At 40.1% G+C, this 17,300-nt stretch overlaps 1 protein-coding gene across 2 annotated transcripts; it reads right to left on the minus strand.

The window, feature by feature from the left end:
* Window positions 1-16,848, minus strand: RBBP4 (RB binding protein 4, chromatin remodeling factor). 2 transcript variants are annotated; one of them, XM_068969366.1, is made up of 12 exons: window positions 16,742-16,848; window positions 16,035-16,182; window positions 12,938-13,083; window positions 6,227-6,400; window positions 5,771-5,886; window positions 5,492-5,652; window positions 5,259-5,385; window positions 5,043-5,120; window positions 4,399-4,475; window positions 4,247-4,304; window positions 4,047-4,157; window positions 1-981 (listed from the first exon to the last, which is right to left on the minus strand). In XM_068969366.1, exons 1-12 carry the CDS (start codon window positions 16,755-16,757, stop codon window positions 916-918), a joined length of 1,278 nt encoding a protein of 425 aa, XP_068825467.1. In that variant the 5' UTR covers window positions 16,758-16,848; the 3' UTR covers window positions 1-915. The 2 variants fall into 2 exon arrangements, with proteins under 2 accessions (XP_068825467.1, XP_068825468.1); XM_068969367.1 differs by having other exon boundaries at window positions 16,035-16,179; window positions 16,742-16,757.
* Window positions 16,849-17,300: the final 452 nt, after the last annotated feature.

A 17,300-nucleotide genomic window follows, 5' to 3' on the forward strand; every position in this document is an offset into this window, starting at 1 on the left:
ATGGGATTATGTAGAAAAGCAATTTATTCCATTATAAGCACTTACACAGTTAGTCAAGGAGAGTAACAGGCCTGCTGGTGAAACAGGTCACCCAAAATAGAGATGGTATCAAACTAGTGGTCAAGGACTAACTCCTTAAAAAAAAAAAAAAGCAACTCTTATCCAGGATTAATTTAATTTTTAAAACAAATACAAGCTATTGATTCACTCTTCTCAACTTAACTGGACAGTCTACCTGCGGTATAACTGTCAGGTAAAAACATACATCTTTACAACTTGGTGGTCCCAAGTTTTTTAAAAAAAACCATTTCACAGAAAGGAAAGAAATAATATGAAAACAGCTCAAGAAATACACTAACAAGCAAAAATATATGGGGAAGGAGGAACACACTGTTTTGATTTAACTGAAGAAACCGAGGAGACTGGTCTATGTAAGGAAATGTGCATCCTGGAAAGTTCGGCGTGTAGGAATTTGTATGACTTGAATCTCCCCTATTTCCTGAATAAAAACAACATCTTGTAGTATTTATACTTCATGGCTCAGACACCTACCTTACTTAGCTCTATTTCTTACTCACTCTAGCCTTTACTTAAATGAGTCTGAAAAACTTGGGGATATAGCGTAAGAAGAAAAATAACCACACACAATATGCCCCCTTTTTGTGGCTACTTTTAGACCTCTGTTACTAGAAAATTACTAAAGAAAATTTAAATATAAGTCTGTGGCTTTGCTGAATCAAGAAGCCCCCAGTTAATATTTAGAAAACATCTTCTGTTTGGACTAATAACATTGTTGATAGAACTTACTATAGAGGGATAACCAAACAAAGTCTGTGTCTCAAAACCAGTGTTAAATCAATCTCAGAGTTGAGAGGAAGAAAAGGGGAGTCTAAAAATCACAAGTGCAGACATGATCTAAGATCCTTGTCCTTCTGGATCCACACTTCCTTCAGGGTCTTCATCATTATAAATGTTCTCAGCCTGCCAAAAACAAAGAGAAAAGGGTATTGAGTAAACATGAAAGTTACTTCTGGAAGTTAAAGGTGAAAATAGATGAGGCTAGGAAGACAGAAAAACATCTATTTCTGCTTTATTGACTATGCCAAAGCCTTTGACTGTGTGGATCACAATAAACTGTGGAAAATTCTTCAAAAGATGAGAATACCAGACCACCTGACCTGCCTCTTGAGAAATCTGTATGCAGGTCAGGAAGCAACAGTTAGACCTGGATGTGGAACAACAGACTGGTTCCAAATAGGAAAAGGAGTACGTCAAGGCTGTATATTGTCACCCTGCTTATTTAACATATGTAGGGTACATCATGAGAAACGCTGGACTGGAAGAAACACAAGCTGGAATCAAGATTGCCAGGAGAAATATCAATAACCTCAGATATGCAGATGACACCACCCTTACGGCAGAAAGTGAAGAGGAACTAAAAAGCCTCTTGATGAAAGTGAAAGAGGAGAGCAAAAAAGTTGGCTTAAAGCTCCACATTCAGGAAACGAAGATCATGGCATCTGGTCCCATCACTTCATGGGAAATAGATGGGGAAACAGTACAAACAGTGTCAAACTTTATTTTTGGGGGGCTCCAAAATCACTGCAGATGGTGACTGCAGCCATGAAATTAAAAGACGCTTACTCCTTGGAAGAAAAGTTATGACCAACCTAGATAGCATATTCAAAAGCAGAGACATTACTTTGCCGACTAAGGTCCGTCTAATCAAGGCTATGGTTTTTCCTGTGGTCATGTATGGATGAGAGTTGGACTGTGAAGAAAGCTGAGCGCCGAAGAATTGATGCTTTTGAACTGTGGTGTTGGAGAAGACTCTTGAGTCCCTTGGACTGCAAGGAGATCCAACCAGTCCATTCTGAAGGAGATCAGCCCTGGGATTTCTTTGGAAGGAATGATGCTAAAGCTGAAACTCCAGTACTTTGGCCACCTCATGCAAAGAGTTGACTCATTGGAGAAGACTTTGATGCTGGGAGGGATTGGGGGCAGTAGGAGAAGGGGACAACAGAGGATGAGATGGCTGGATGGCATCACGGACTCGATGGACGTGAGTCTGAGTGAACTCCGGGAGTTGGTGATGGACAGGGAGGCCTGGCATGCTGAGATTCATGGGGTTGCAAAGAGTCAGACACGACTGAGCGACTGAACTGTGGAAGACAGACAGTGGGGTATATAGTCTGTTTTAACTATTCAACTCTGCAGCGGTTTGCTAAAAGCAGACATAGGCGCCTGCAAATGGATGAACATAGTTGTGGACTAATAAAAACAGGCAGTTGGCCATATGCCAACCACTTGCCCATTAAGATATTCCCCCCAAACTGAAGTATGGTTACTGTTTGTCTTGATAATCAACCTTGGAATCTTTTCTTTAACCTTGAATCTTTTAATCAGACACTAATCAGAAGTAAAAACAACACTCATAATAATAAGTAAAAACAACACAAATATCCATCAATGAATGAATGGATAAATAAAAGTAGAGTGATGGCTGCCTAGTACTGGGTGGATTAGAGGTGAACAGGAGGGATGACTACTGGGCATGGGGTTGATTTCAGAGGTAACTAATGGTAGTGATGGTTGCACAATTCTGTGACTATACTAAAATTTGCTGAATTGTACATGGGGGAAAAAAGAATCCCCAGGCTGTAACAAAACCATGTTTCAAAATCAAATCTCAATTTATAAATATTTTTAAAAGAGAAACCATTCTTGCATAAAGTAAACTCTACATGTACTACTCGGTTGTTCCTAGTATGAACTATGCACAAACCACTAGGATAGATGCTGCAGAGGATGGGATAGTCATAGCTTATAACCTGACTACAGAGACAAGAATGTATACAACTGCACGAGCAGTCTGACAACAGTTGTGTGGTATCTTTCCCCCTGACACCAATGGGGTGTCCAACAATTCAGTTCAATCCTGATGCTAACCACCTGGAGGCAAATCTGTGACCAAGGGCTCACGCCCACAAGACTTCAGAGGCCAGTGTCAAGCCCTGATAGCTCAGGCTACCAAAGCACTTTTGTCCCACTTGGCTGTAAATTTTCTCACAACCTTGCCCCCCACCCTCCGCCCCCGTCTGGGCACAAGGGGCTATGTATAAATAGCCAAGAGAGACTCCCTACTACTCAGAAAATCTCAAGAGTACAAGCATTCCCTAAACATACCAACCACATTTTGGCAAATAGCCTTCTATCAAATAGTTACATATAATTAAACATAAGACCAGAAACCCAAATTTTAATATGAGGAAATTCTATCATGTTCTACAATCTTCTTTTTTTCAGCTTATCACTGTATCATGAATAGCTTACAAAACTAGTATACTTCTTTTTGATACATAATATTCCCAAGTATGGATGCAGAACATGTGTTAACCTCATAGAACACAAATATTCCCATCTTACTTATTTTTGATTAATAGCATTATTCCATAGCAAAGTTCTGAATATCAAAATGTTTTTCCTCATGCTGAACCAAAATCTCACCTCTGGCACTTCTTCCTGGTTCTAGATCTACTCTGAGGCAAAAAAGGTTTATTTAGAATTAATTTTCATTTATTCCGCCACTGTCATTTAAAAGTCATGCAACTGTTTTTTAAACGGTAGTAAAAGACACAGTTTATCATCGTAACCATTTTTAACTGTACAGTTCAGTGGCATTAAGTCCATTCACATTGTGTGTGCAAGTATCACCACCATCCATGTCCAGAAGGCAATCATTTCTTGGCTTGCAACATTATCAGACATTATAATTATTTTTATTAAATCCCAAGTGCTCTGAAAATTCAAAGCAGGGCAATCACCTTTAACCAAGGCATAAAAAGGCAGGGAATGTTTTTGAAATCTAGGCAAGTTTCATGGAGAAACAGTACTCTTTGACGCTGTGACACTGGGACAACCAGATAAGAGTAGGCAGTTGATATTGTGCAGGTAAGTCACATGGCGGGACTAAACTAACAGCTGCCAGCTGCACTGAAGTATACATAAACAGAATAATGCTAGGTTTCATTCATCTGAACACTTACCATTTGCCACACTTGCATGATATTGTCTTCTGATACAGAACAAATCACCCAAGGTTCGTTGGGATTCCAGGAGAAATCAGATATCTTGGCAGTGTGACCACCATGAATAAACTGAAAGAGGGAGGAAAACAGAGATGAAAAGCAGACAGAGGACAATAATTCATCAACTATTTCAGTTGTGCTCAATATCTGTAACATACCAACAACTCCGGTGGCCCATCTTCTGCATCTTCTGGGGATTGTTCCTCTCCAATTTTACTAGCACAAAAAAGTTTTAAAGTTAAATTTACCTTGAGTAATTCTGGAAAGTGTAAGAAAAGAACTTCACAAAGAGTAATTTAACAAGACGTACCTTAAATCCCAGACATTCAGTCTACGATCAGTACCACTGGAAGCCAAAATAGTCTCATTGTGAGGCGACCACTGAACCTGTGTGTGAGAAAAAAATCTATCAATTAGAAAACTGAGGAGAGGGGAGTTTCCTGGTGGTCCACTGCTTAAAAATCCACCCTACAATGAAGGAGACAAATGTTTGATCCCTGATCAAGGAACTAAGATCCCACACACTGCAGGGCAACAAAAACCCACAAGCCACACCTAGAGAAGCCTGTGCAATCCAACAAAAGATCCCTGCAATGACGACCTGACGCAGCCAAAACAGGTAAATGCCAAACGTCATCCAACACTGACCTAAGAACTAAAGTACAGCTCACCCACACAATCTACCCAAGTACTTTCAGTGTTACACACAGTGCCTTTGCATTCAGTTTTTAACATAATGTAACAAATATTTCTTAAACTGAGTCAGAGGGCTCTGCATATTAAGAAAGAAGCTTAATTAAATTGATTAGGCAGAAAATTTGGGAGTCAGTACTTTAGGACTGAACTGTGAAATTAAAATGGATATGGCAAGTTACCAAGAAATGGAAATAAGAGAAGAGACACAGGTCAGGCATAAGGTTGATTAAAAACACTAGGAGCATTAGTTTCTCTTACCTGGAATATTTCATCCTTATGTGATTCAAAGGAATGCAACTTAAGTTTCAGATTTCTCAGATCCCACAGGGCAACAGTCTATGTACAGAAAGGAAAGCAAGAATAATCAATAAAAAAATTTTTAATGAGAAAATCCACAACTAAAAGATCTCTGTGCATTCTAAAGAAGCCAGAGAAATCACCCTTTGTCTTTTTGTAAAAATAAATCACACTAACCTTGTCAGCTGATCCTGTGGCAAGAATGAACTCACTATAAGGATTGAAAGAAAGGCAGTTCACTTCAGCAGTGTGAGCATCAACTGAGTGGCTTGGTTTGGAAGTATTGTTTGAACGAGTATCCCAGCTTCAGTGAAAGAAAAAAAAACAGGGGGAGGGGGAAAGCTTAAAACGGATAATCAAATATTATACAACTTAGATAATATATTGAGAAAAAGATGGATTCAACTCACATCATGAGTTTCTGATCATCAGCAACCGACCCAAAGAGGGACTCATGGAGCAGATGCCAGGAGACATCCTCTACTACTGCCGTGTGCCCTGTGAAGATGGTCTTCGCATCCACAACTTTCCCTTCCTTTGGAACAGCACTTATGTCCCATAGGCAGATGGTCTTAAATGAGAAAAATGAGCTATTATATAAAAGAAAGAGTCTCACTTCCTCATACACCCCAGAGGAAAACGTTGATACAACTAGCCCAGATGTGCTTCACACTGGGAAGGATACGCACATGGTCATCTGAAGCACTCAGTAAGTGCCCACTGAGATTTGGGTTCCAAGAAAGCCCATAGCCTTCCTTCTGATGTCCACGGAGACGCAAGTCTGGGTTGCACTCTCCAGAAGGGTCTACAAAGTAACAGACACATCAAGACTATCCAGTCCACTGCCTGGTTGGACCTACTTAGCATAATGGAATTTTTATCAAGAGGTCTAAAGCTCTTATTTTTTATGAGAAATACAGACTATGACCAAATACATAATATTTAAAAGCGTCACATTCTGTTCTATGTAAAAAAGCAATTTCTTTTTCCAGATGTAGGCAAGAAGGATGAAGTAGTAGTACACATATCAATATAATTCACAAGATGTTAAGATACACAAAGAATAAGTTAGCAATTAAAACTGAGAGAAGCAATGTATTCCTGTAGTGATACATCATTTGCTTTGAATAGAAGAGAGAAGATACCTGGTTTAGAAGGATGTTTTGTATAGTCAAAAACAAGAACATCACTGGATGGAGTCTTTGTTGCAATGATGCAAGGGTTCTGGGGCATATAGCGTGCCCTGTTTACCTCTCCTTCATGGTTGATCTTGATTTCTATTTCAATTTTTCCACTAACCGAGCCAAAACCTCCAAATTCTGTAAATAAGATATTAATTGCAAATGAGGACAAAGCAAGAAGTACTCTGTGTCACTCAAAGTTTGACACAGGCAAGGCTTTTAATAAATGAACTGGTATAATACTAGAAGCAGTATCAGTATTTATTAGCAATATAAAGTGCACACTCCTTATTTCAATTATTTCTTACCATAACTCTACAGAGTAGGGAGAAATTATCTCCAAATATTTCACATGGGAAAAAGAGGAGCTCAGAGGACCTACATTAATTTGCTCATGGTGACATGACTATAGCAGAACCTAAAATGAATTCCCATTTTTCTGATCCCTTTTGGCTATGATACTCTTTCAGCTATGACTAAAATGATTTCGGTAATTATATACCCAATAAGTATTGTATCACTATCTAAAAGTAAGAAACACTATTGACTCCACTTCAAAGATTCTCACTAAGTGGCTTTCAAGCCTCACTTTGTAAAAAAACAGAACTATGCTCAATAAATAAAATCTTAAGTTACTATTTTAATGAATATCAAATACATACACAGTGTGCTAGGTACTAAAGAGTCCCTCCCTCCTGAGGGACTCTCTCTAGTCCCTTTCAATCTCTGGTTTGGGCTAACGTTTCTGAAATACTGACACCTTTGCTCATATTAGCGAGGAAAAACAGAGCCACAACAGCTGGTTCAATTTTCCTGACCCTTCACTTACACTTGCCAACCAGAGTCCTTGGCTGAAATAAACCAGGTAGGCAAGAACTAGACAAAAACATATTTTATTCACATTTGACTGCTTGCACTTACAGAGTTCTCCCAAGTACCATTACAAAATGTTTAAGAATATAATTTGTCATTATATAAATCTTGGTAAAGGTGGCTCAATGGTAAAGAATCCACCTGCCAATGCAGGAGACACAGGTTTGAAAAGTTAGGTAATATGGTCAGCAGATAACATTCAACCTCAAAATAATTTTATACACTGCAAAGCAGTGGTTCAAACAAGCTAACAGCCTAAAAACAGTTCAAAACAGTTTCTCAAAGAGGAGGGAAAGAAAAACATTAAACCAATCTCCCTCCAGAATTCTAGATCACAAGTATCTATTATGCAAAAAGAAGGCATGATTAGGATATGTGATCTCAAAGAACTTTTAGTCCAAACACAGGGAGATAAGCACACAATTTATCAGCTATATACTACTAGGGCTTTCCTGGTGCCTCAGTGGTAAAGAATCTGCCTGCCAATGCAGGAGACATAGGTTTGATCCCTGGGTAGGGAAGATCCCCCAAAGAAGAAAATGGCAACCCACTCCAGTATTCTTGCCAGGGAAATCCCATGGATGGAGAATACTGGTGGGCTACAGTCCATGGGCTTGCAAAAGAGCCAAGATAAGACTTAGCAAGTGAACAACAACAACATACTACTAACCAGAGGCACCCTCTCCCCCGCTACCTGCGGTTAAAGTACAACAGAACTTGGATTCAATCTCTTGTCCAGGAAGATTCCACACGCCACAGAGCAACAACTACTGAAGCCTGCACGCTCCAGGGCCTGCAAGCTACAACTAATGCGCCCCTGTGGTGCAAGTACTGAAGCCCATGCACCTAGAGCCTGTGCTCTGACACGAGAAAGCAGCCCCCACTCTGCAACTGACAAAGCCCGCAGACAGCAATAAAGAACCAGTGCAGCCAAAAATAAACAAACTCGTAACGATATCAGTGTGTACGTGTTAAAAAAAAAATCAGCTTAGAGGATTCACAACTGAGATTTATGAAGATGAGGATTTATCTATTTAACAAATAATCAGAGACTGACCAAATTTAAGGTGAGAGCAAAAACACCAAATCTGATGTAGGGAAGAAAGACTGAGCTATCAATGTACAGCACACTGAATGACTATCAAGGTCTAACTACACTACTATTTTGTTTGCTTCCCTTGTAAAATACTATTTAAAAAGACTGAAACATAACAATATGCTTAAACTGTGTAGCCTGATGAGTTTTTACATATGCATACATCAGGGGAGTTACCACCCAGATAAAAACATGGAACAGCTCTAGCCCTCTCATCCTCACACAACACTTCTGTATCCCTCCCAACTAATACTGCTGGACAAACTAGATAACCAGCATTCTAATTTCTACCACTTTGCCATTTTTTTAGTCCATAAACATTTTGAAACTAAGAATAAGTTGCAACATCTTTAGTCAAATATTCTAATTATTTCACCATGACTTAATACTAGTTTATTACATATAACTGAAGTAGAAGACTAAAGATAACTCAAAAACAAACATTCCCCCTCAAAACCAATTCCCCAATAAGTTGCTAAAAATAAACTCGATATTTCAAGATCTTGGTAACAGAGTCTGAAGTAAAATTTCAAACCTAATCTATTTTCAGGGCTTCAAATGTGATCACAGCTGGGCTGAATGTAATACAAATACATAAATTCTTTTAAATGTCAGAACAAGCCTAAGTCAATTTTTTGTTCTTTCATCTTTAAAGTTCAATGGTTTTTTGAAGCTATCTGTCACCAAGTACCTCAGATCAAATGGGGTTAAGCAAACGGTAATCAATTTTAATAGTTCGATCTCAGAGTTTAGGACACTTCATCTGAGGGCAAGGAGGGACTAGAAATCTATGTAACAACCACTTAAGAAGCTTTAACAGACACTGGTATGCATCTACTTCCGCCACTGTTGAGACCATATGGAAAGAGTACCTGCTCCCCTTTAAGCTCCAAGCTTGTCCAGCCATCTGAGTGATTTGAAAGAAGAAGGAGAGGGAAAAGGAAGAGAAAAGGAAGGTATGTAACTTTAGGGGAAGTTACCCAGTTTTCTTGTGAGGATTAAATAGGGGGATGTATGTAGTCATACAATCATATCATATATATTACTTCTATTTTCATAGTTTCTCTAGTGTTAAGTATTAGGGGGATAAAGGTATCATCAGAAAAGCAAATAGGCAAAAGCAAATTGGTTTGATGCCACTCAAAAAACAAAATAGATAATCAACAAGGGTTTAGAACTTCCAGATGTACAAGCTAGGTTTGGAAAAGGCAGAGGAACCAGAGATCAAATTGGCAACATTTGTTGGATCATAGAGAAAGCAAGAAAATTTCAGAAAACCATCTAATTCTGCTTCACTGACTACACTAAAGCCTTTGTGTGGCACAACAAACTGGAAAATTCTTAAAGAGATGCGAATACCAGACCATCTTATCTGTCTGAGAAAGCTGTATGCAGGTCAAGAAGCAACAGTTAGAACCAGTCATGGAACGACAGACTGATTCCAAATTGGGGAAGAAGTACGTCAAGGCTGTATACGGTCACCCTTCTTATTTAACTTATATGCAGAGTTCATCACGTGAAATGCCTGGCTAGATGAATCACAAGCTGGAATCAAGATTGTGGGAGAAATATTAACTTCAGATATGAAGATGCTGGGAAAGACTGAAGGCAAACGGAGAAGGGGGCTGCAGAGGATGAGATGGTTAGAGCGCATCACTGACTCAATGGACATGAGTTTGAGCAAACTCCAGGAGATAGTGAAGCCTGGTGTGCTGCAGTCCAAGGGCATGCAAAGAGTGGGACAGACTTATCGATTAAACAACAACAACATAAAGAATTATACCCAATGTTGTGGTAGCCTTAATGAAATATGGGAAAAACAAAAACGAAACACCCAATGAATCATTATGTTGAACATCTGAAACACAACACTGTAAATCATCTATTTTTAATTTTAATGGTCAAAACAGAGAAGTACCAGAAAACAGATAACTATTTTAAAACCTTGGAGTGATAAAGGCCTTTCAAAGAATGACAAAATCTGAAGGACACCAAAGGAAAGGTGGATAATTAAAACTTCACAGCTTCCAAAGTAAATAGGGGACTCAGTGGTAAAGAACACAACTAAATAGCTGTGGCTCAGTGGTCTAGAATCCGCCTGCCAATGCAGGAGACATGGGTTCCAGCCTTGATCTGAGAAGATCCCACATGCTGTGAAGCAACTAGGCCCATGTGCCACAACTATTGAGCCTGTGGTCTAGAGCCCAGGAGCCACAGCCACTGAAGCCCATGCACCCCAGAGTCTGTGCTCCGCAATAAGAGAAACCACTGTGATGAGAAGCCAGTGCACCACAAGGAGGCCCTCCTGCTATAACTAGAGAAAAGCCTGCCCAGCAGCAAGGATCCAGCACAGTCATAAATTTAAACAGATTATAAAATAAACAGGGGAAAAATTATGTATAACCTATTAGTTAGGGATAACTTACATTACATATATAGTTAACCCAAAAGAAAAAATGAGGAAAACACATAAATAGGCAGTTCAAGAGACAGACGAAAGATAAATATTTTAAAATAAGTCCAACATCACAAATAACTTAAAAAGCAAGTTAGGGAATCCCTGGAGGTCCAGTGGTCAAGACTCTCTACTTTTGCTGTCAAGGGTGCTGATGCAATTCCTGGTGGGGGAACTAAGATTCTGTAAGCCCCGTGAAGCAGCCATTAAAAACCAAATGACACAAACACCAAAACCAAGAAAGAAAACACCCCTCCAACAACAACAAAGTAAAATGAGAGCGCAGCATTCAATGTTGGTTAAAGCATGCAGAAACAGACATCCATGTATCTGCTACTAGTGAAATTGAGTCTTTTTTGGAGGGCAACTTAGCAGTACCAATACACTTGAAAATGTCCTTGCGAATTAATCAACATTCAATTTAGATAATTGTTCTACAGCAAAAGTATGCAAGATATATGCACAAAGACTGTTTTTGAAGTCAAAAGATTGGAAACCACTTAAATGTTAATTGAGGGATGGTTAACTACAGCATAGTATAAGCCATCAAAAGGAGGCACATTCCCATATGCTAACAAAAAAGATGGCTGGGATACATGAGGCTGGGAAGTATATTTTATCTTATATTCCCAGTACAAAGAAAAACTGCCTAGCCTAAGTACTTAACGTTATCTGTTGAGTGAGTGATCCAATAATTGGGATAAATCATTCAGAAAACTATCAATTTAACAGTGATCCATAAAGGACAGATTTATGTGGTGAGGGGTTCACACAGTTGCTTCCATTTTTTTTGTCTGCACTATGTGGGCTTGTGACATCTTATTTCCCAGACCAGGGATCAAACAGCACATCCCCCACTCCCCACTAAAAGCAGGAAGTCCTAACCACTGGACCACCAGGGAAAGCCCTGCTTCAATTTTTAAAGATGATTTATTACATTACCATTCAGAATATTTGCTTTATGCCTAAATAACTAAAAATTCTATTTAAAGACAGTTTGTTTTAATAAAAAGAAAACAAGCTCAGGGAGGCTGAAAGATTTATCCTCAAACTACACAGCTAGTGAGCAGCACAACAGGGTCCCAAGCCCTAGTCTTCTGATTCTTTCTTTCCAACAACACAAAAAATTTGCTATTTTTGGCTGTGCGGCATATGGGATCTTAGTTCTCCAACCAGGGATTGAACCTATGCCCCTTGCAATTTAAGCAGAGACCCCTCCATCACTACTACTGCCTACCCAGAGAATACTGCTGCAGTAACCATATCCTATAGTTCACACACACAGGTCAGTGACGCAAAATCATGTTTGCTGGCTCTTATCCTAAGAACTTATTTTGCATTCTGCTAAGCTAAATACGGAATGATCAAAAGAATAACTGCACATTACAATCTTGGCAAATAACTGGAAACCAAAATAACTTAGATAAAGGAATGGACTCCATTAATCAGGAGAAATCTAAGATAAGAAAACATTACAGATTCATTTTCTGGGGCCACAAATCTCAATACTGAAAGTCTATCTTCTACCTTTGGTAATAATTTGAGTTCAAGGACAATAAAGGAAACCCACTCATTTCTATCTCTTCTGAAAGGGAAAAAAATAATTCATAAATAGTTAAGCCCTAAGGTTACCACCTAAAATTAGGATATAATTAAACACTCATTTAATTTTTATATACTATACAGCAAATACCATAGTTAAGTCCTTTCTATCACTTAAACCTGGAAAGGGTAATTTAAGCCAGCGCTTTTCAATCTTTTTTCCCCCCATTATTGCCCTATAAGATATTCTGACACCTTAATGAAATTCTAATACCACAGATAACCTGTGTATTTGTTTATGCATGCTATGTATATCTATGCTTGAAACAGTTCAAAGAATAAAACTGTTTTCACATATACCCCACTCTGAGAATCAATTTTCAATTCCCCAGGGGCAGTATCTTCCATGTTGAGAATGCAAGCATGCATGGCAATAATATACGGTGGATTTTAGCTTCTTGAAATTTGCCTACCACCAAATTTAGTTGAAGAAAGTTTATAGAAGTAGTACAGAACCAAGTACATGTTACCTGTCTTCTGATATCTAATATCTATACTGAAAATCAGGCTTTCCAAAGCTTAATATCTTGTTCTTAACTTCAGAGGCTACTTTATCAAACTGTACACACTTTTTTATGATAATTCAGAGACACAAAAATATAACCAAAATAAATATCATTTCTTCCTTCACCTTAATTAGGACTCCTACCTCCTTTTTCACTGTCGTAGTGTGAAGCATCAAACTGAGCATCATCGTTAGGGAGCTGCACGCTGGCTATCACAAGGTGGTTTTGTTCATCCGACGTGTGTGTCCCCAGGACGAGTCGATGAATACTGAAATCTTTCCCTTCTGGTCTGTAATAGCAACATATGGTCAATATTCAGTTTAGTAAACTAAGAGAGACCACAAAGTCAGTGACATACACGTATATACAAGACATTATTACAAACAGGTTTTGAGAAAAAGAAGTCATTAAGAGCCATATTTCCTTACTTTTAACATATCTTCCATAGAGCTGAGGGCAGGTACCACATACCACTTAATTTCATAATTATTTCTTAACTTGGCCAAATATTTACAATTACTTTTGAGGAAAAAGTCTGACAGAATAAAATAAAAATTAATTATTCATCCTTTACAAGGAGCTGGAGAGAAAAAAACCAATTGTTGGGTATATGAACACTCCTGGTTACTTCATTAAAACAGAAAGGGACTGACATCAGGTCAGCTAATGTCTCAAAATGAGATAAAACCGAGAAGAGGAGGACAAGAGCTTTGAAAAACAGTATTCCAAGGGAGGTAAGCAAAGATGAAGGTTATTAACACTATGAAGTAATATTCTAATTTAAAGATGGTTTGGGAAAACTGACTTCCTTGGTGGCTCAGACAGTTAAGAATCTGCCTGCAATGCAGGAGACCTGGGTTCAATCACTGAGTCAGGAAGATCAACTGGAGAAGGGAATGGCTACCCACTCCAGTATTCTTGCCTGGAGAATTCCACGGACAGAGGAGCCTGGCAGGCCATAGCCCGTGGGGTGGTCTAAGATTAACTAAGTAACAGAACTAGGACTGAAATCTAAATCTGACTTTAAATGTGGGAAAACAGTGGGAGAGTAGGTCAAAAAGCAGACTGAAATCAGACTCTAGGGTACTGAATGTTTGCTTAAGGTATTCTGAACTCTACTAAAAGGAACAAAGAACCATGGAACATTTATAAGGGATGTACCATAATGTGAGTTATGTCAGAAGGATTAATTCAGCGTAAAGCAAAAAGCAGAGGTTTCAAGTGTGGTATGGGGAACAAAAGCATCAACATTTTCTGGAAACTCCTACATGCAAATTCTCGAATCCACTATAGACATACTCAATGAGAAACTTAGGGGGGATGATTTATGGTGCTTAACAATCTGTTCTACAGGGAATTTCCTGGTAGTCCAGTGGTTAGGACACAATGCTTTCTCAATTCCTGGCTGGTGAACTAAGATTCTGCAAGCTTCATGGCATGGCCAGTGTAAACAACAACAACAAAAAAGTTTTCCGATTCCTTCAGCTCATTATGATGCCTGTTAGAAGTCTGAGAACCCCCGTTTAGATGGGAAAGATGGTACACAAGAATCCATCAGGGCTTATAAACAGACTGTCAAATCAAGAAAGGGCTGGGGGCGGGGGGGAACAGACCTAAGAAATGTCAAACCAAAGTCAACTATGATAAGGAGAAATAGAAACAACAGAAAAAAGCTAGGTTGGTATCGCCATAGAAAAAATATACTTAGTTTGGAATACATCATGTTGGGGAAGCTAATAAGATACTCCAGAGAAGACACCAATAACAACAGGCAAGTGGAAATTCAAGTAGAGCTCAGAAGCTGGGTTTAGAGATAACCAGCAACAATTCCTCTGCACAGTTTCAGATACCCTATGTGGAAAAAGAGGAAATATAAGAGGGCTGCCAACATAAAGTTGGGGTACTTGTATTTACAAAGTTAAACAACTAAAGGAAGTGCGGAGTGAAGAATATTACAAAACTACAACTGTATCATTCTTTCTAAGAAACAGAATATAAATAAACACCAAAACACACAGACACACATTAAACAGATATTAGGGAGAGTTGTTGTAAGTAATCCCATCCTAAAAAAATAAGTAACACTGTTATACAAGTACAATACCAAAATAAAGGAAGGGTATTTGGACCAATGTCTAATCCTGCAGAAAGGCTTATTCATTTACATCTGTAAAGCAGAAAGCTACTAAGAGCAAAGCACAGATTTCAGCCTTGGGTTTTTCAGTCTCACTGTTTTCCAAGCCTAGCTAATCACATTACATGGAAAGCTTGTCCAGAATGATTTAGTAAGGACGGGGTGGCCAATATTTGGGACCCTTTGGTCCAATATAATTTAGCACCTGACTATAGTAAATCTAGAATTACTACACAAACTATTTTTAAGTATCCTGCCACAAGTTCCTAAGTGGTCTAAACTACTGACAACTCCTAACAGAAATGACTTCTCTTACGCTGAACTCAAATAATTCTGATAATCAACTGAATATGGGAACTCCTAATTCACATACTTAGGACAACAAGGGAGGTTCAAAAGGGAAGGGAGGTAAGTATACTTATTGCTACTTCATCTGATGTATGGCAGAAATTAATACTGTAAAGCAATTATCCTCTAATTAAAAAGAAATTAATTTTAAAAATTCTTAGAACAGATTCCCCCCCCCCTTTAAATGTCAACGGGAGGTTAGCAGGCTCATATTGTTATTAACAATATTTGCATAAATTGTCAATTATTTTTTGAGCAGAAACAAAGTCAAACAACCACAATTCACAAATATCCTGACTTCCAAAGTCCTGAATTTTGAAGAAATGTACTTACTCAATACACATGTAATTTTTACAGGTTGTTCTGAGTGGCAGGTTATCATGTCACAATCATCTTTGTATTAACCAGATAGTACAAATGACTGTGAGATTCAACATTTTTTTGTTGAAAGAACTGCATTCACCATAATCACTTTTTGGAAGCTGACACATTTTACATTACTGTTTGGTCTACTACAGTTATAATACGCCTATTCACTTCAGTTATCAGAAAAAGAAGACATCAACATGTTTTCACTTATCAGGTAAACTGCAAAGTAGTTTCACATTTTGTCTTTTTTGGCCTAGAAAAAAAATGTTCCCAATAGGTTCTGATCACGTGTCCGCTCCGGGTGACTGCAGAGAGGAAAACAAGGATAATCAATGTGAGAAATCTACACTGAGAACACAACAAAATAACATTCAACGGATTCTTATCACCTGGTTACATCTGGAAGCCACTGTGCAGTTAGGCTAGGCCACTCCAGAGCATGGGTCATCACCAAATCGTAAAGAAAAGGAGTGTTCTTTTTCCATATTTTGTATTCTTCGTTGATCACACGTTCTTCTACTGCGTCATCAAAGGCTGCTAAAAAATAAAAAAACAAATTAAGTTAGCGACCACAAATGGAAACCGAGTAAACACTTCCAAAGCCACCGGCACTCCTAAATCCCGATTCTGAAATGGAGATCTGTCTAAATCTCCTCGAGGCACAGCCACCAACGCCGCTCTCCGGCCTCGCGGGGCTTTAACTGCTGGGCTCATCGCTGCCAAATGCCGTTAGCCGCTCGGGCGACGGCGTCGGGAGGAGCACAGAACCGGCGGGGAGGCCGGAGCACCGGCCCTTGCGGGTAGCAAGCACTGCAGGGAGGACCCGAAGAGAGGCGAGCAGACCGACAGGGCGTGTGGAGAAGGACCAAACACCCGCCGGGGAACCAAACGCCTGCCTCAAGCCGCTGCGCCGGGGCCTCTGCTCTGGAGGAGCTGGCGCGCCGTTAACCCGCCCCGCGGGGCGATTCTCCTCACGCCTGCGATGGCGGGGACGACACTCAGCTGAGTCTGGCCTGTCCTCACTGTTAGGCCGTTTCGAGGCCGCTACGCAACCCCGGCACCCCCCACTCTCCTGGGGCCGCCCCGGAACCCTCACCTTCCTTGTCGGCCATGGCGGGTAGGCAAGCCGGCGGGGATCCCGGGGTTGAGCGTTGCGGGAGGGGCGGGGAGCCTGCGGGCGCTCGCTCTGCGCGCGCGGCCTCTATTGTTTCCTGCCGCCCCTGCGTGAGGGATGACTCGCGCACCTTCGCGCCAACACCGGCCAATCGGAGTGCGCCGAGCGGCGAGGTGGGCGGGGAAGTCGCGTTCGCAACCTATCCAGACGCGTAGAGTCTCTTGCCGCGGGGCCGAGGCGCGCGCTCCGCCCCTGCCCCCACACGGCCCCGAGCCGACTTCCTTCGCTTGCGCGCGCGCGGGTTGGTGAGAGTGAGCCGCCCGAGGTCACGTGAGAGGCTTAGGCCGCACGCTCCTGGGGGGGCAGCCATTTTCTTGAAGAGTGTTCAGCTAGCGACCCCTTGAAAGTAGGGCTTTGAATGAGAAATCTAGGATGTTTTGGGGTCTAGTTGGCCACTCTAGGGGTAAACTGGCAAGAAGGGCCTGTATTTCACCTCGAGGTATCTAATTCAAGTGTTGTCCTATTCCTAGATCCTCCAATA

Source organism: Capricornis sumatraensis, chromosome 3 (assembly GCF_032405125.1).
Source record: "Capricornis sumatraensis isolate serow.1 chromosome 3, serow.2, whole genome shotgun sequence".
Taxonomy (NCBI): domain Eukaryota; kingdom Metazoa; phylum Chordata; class Mammalia; order Artiodactyla; family Bovidae; genus Capricornis; species Capricornis sumatraensis.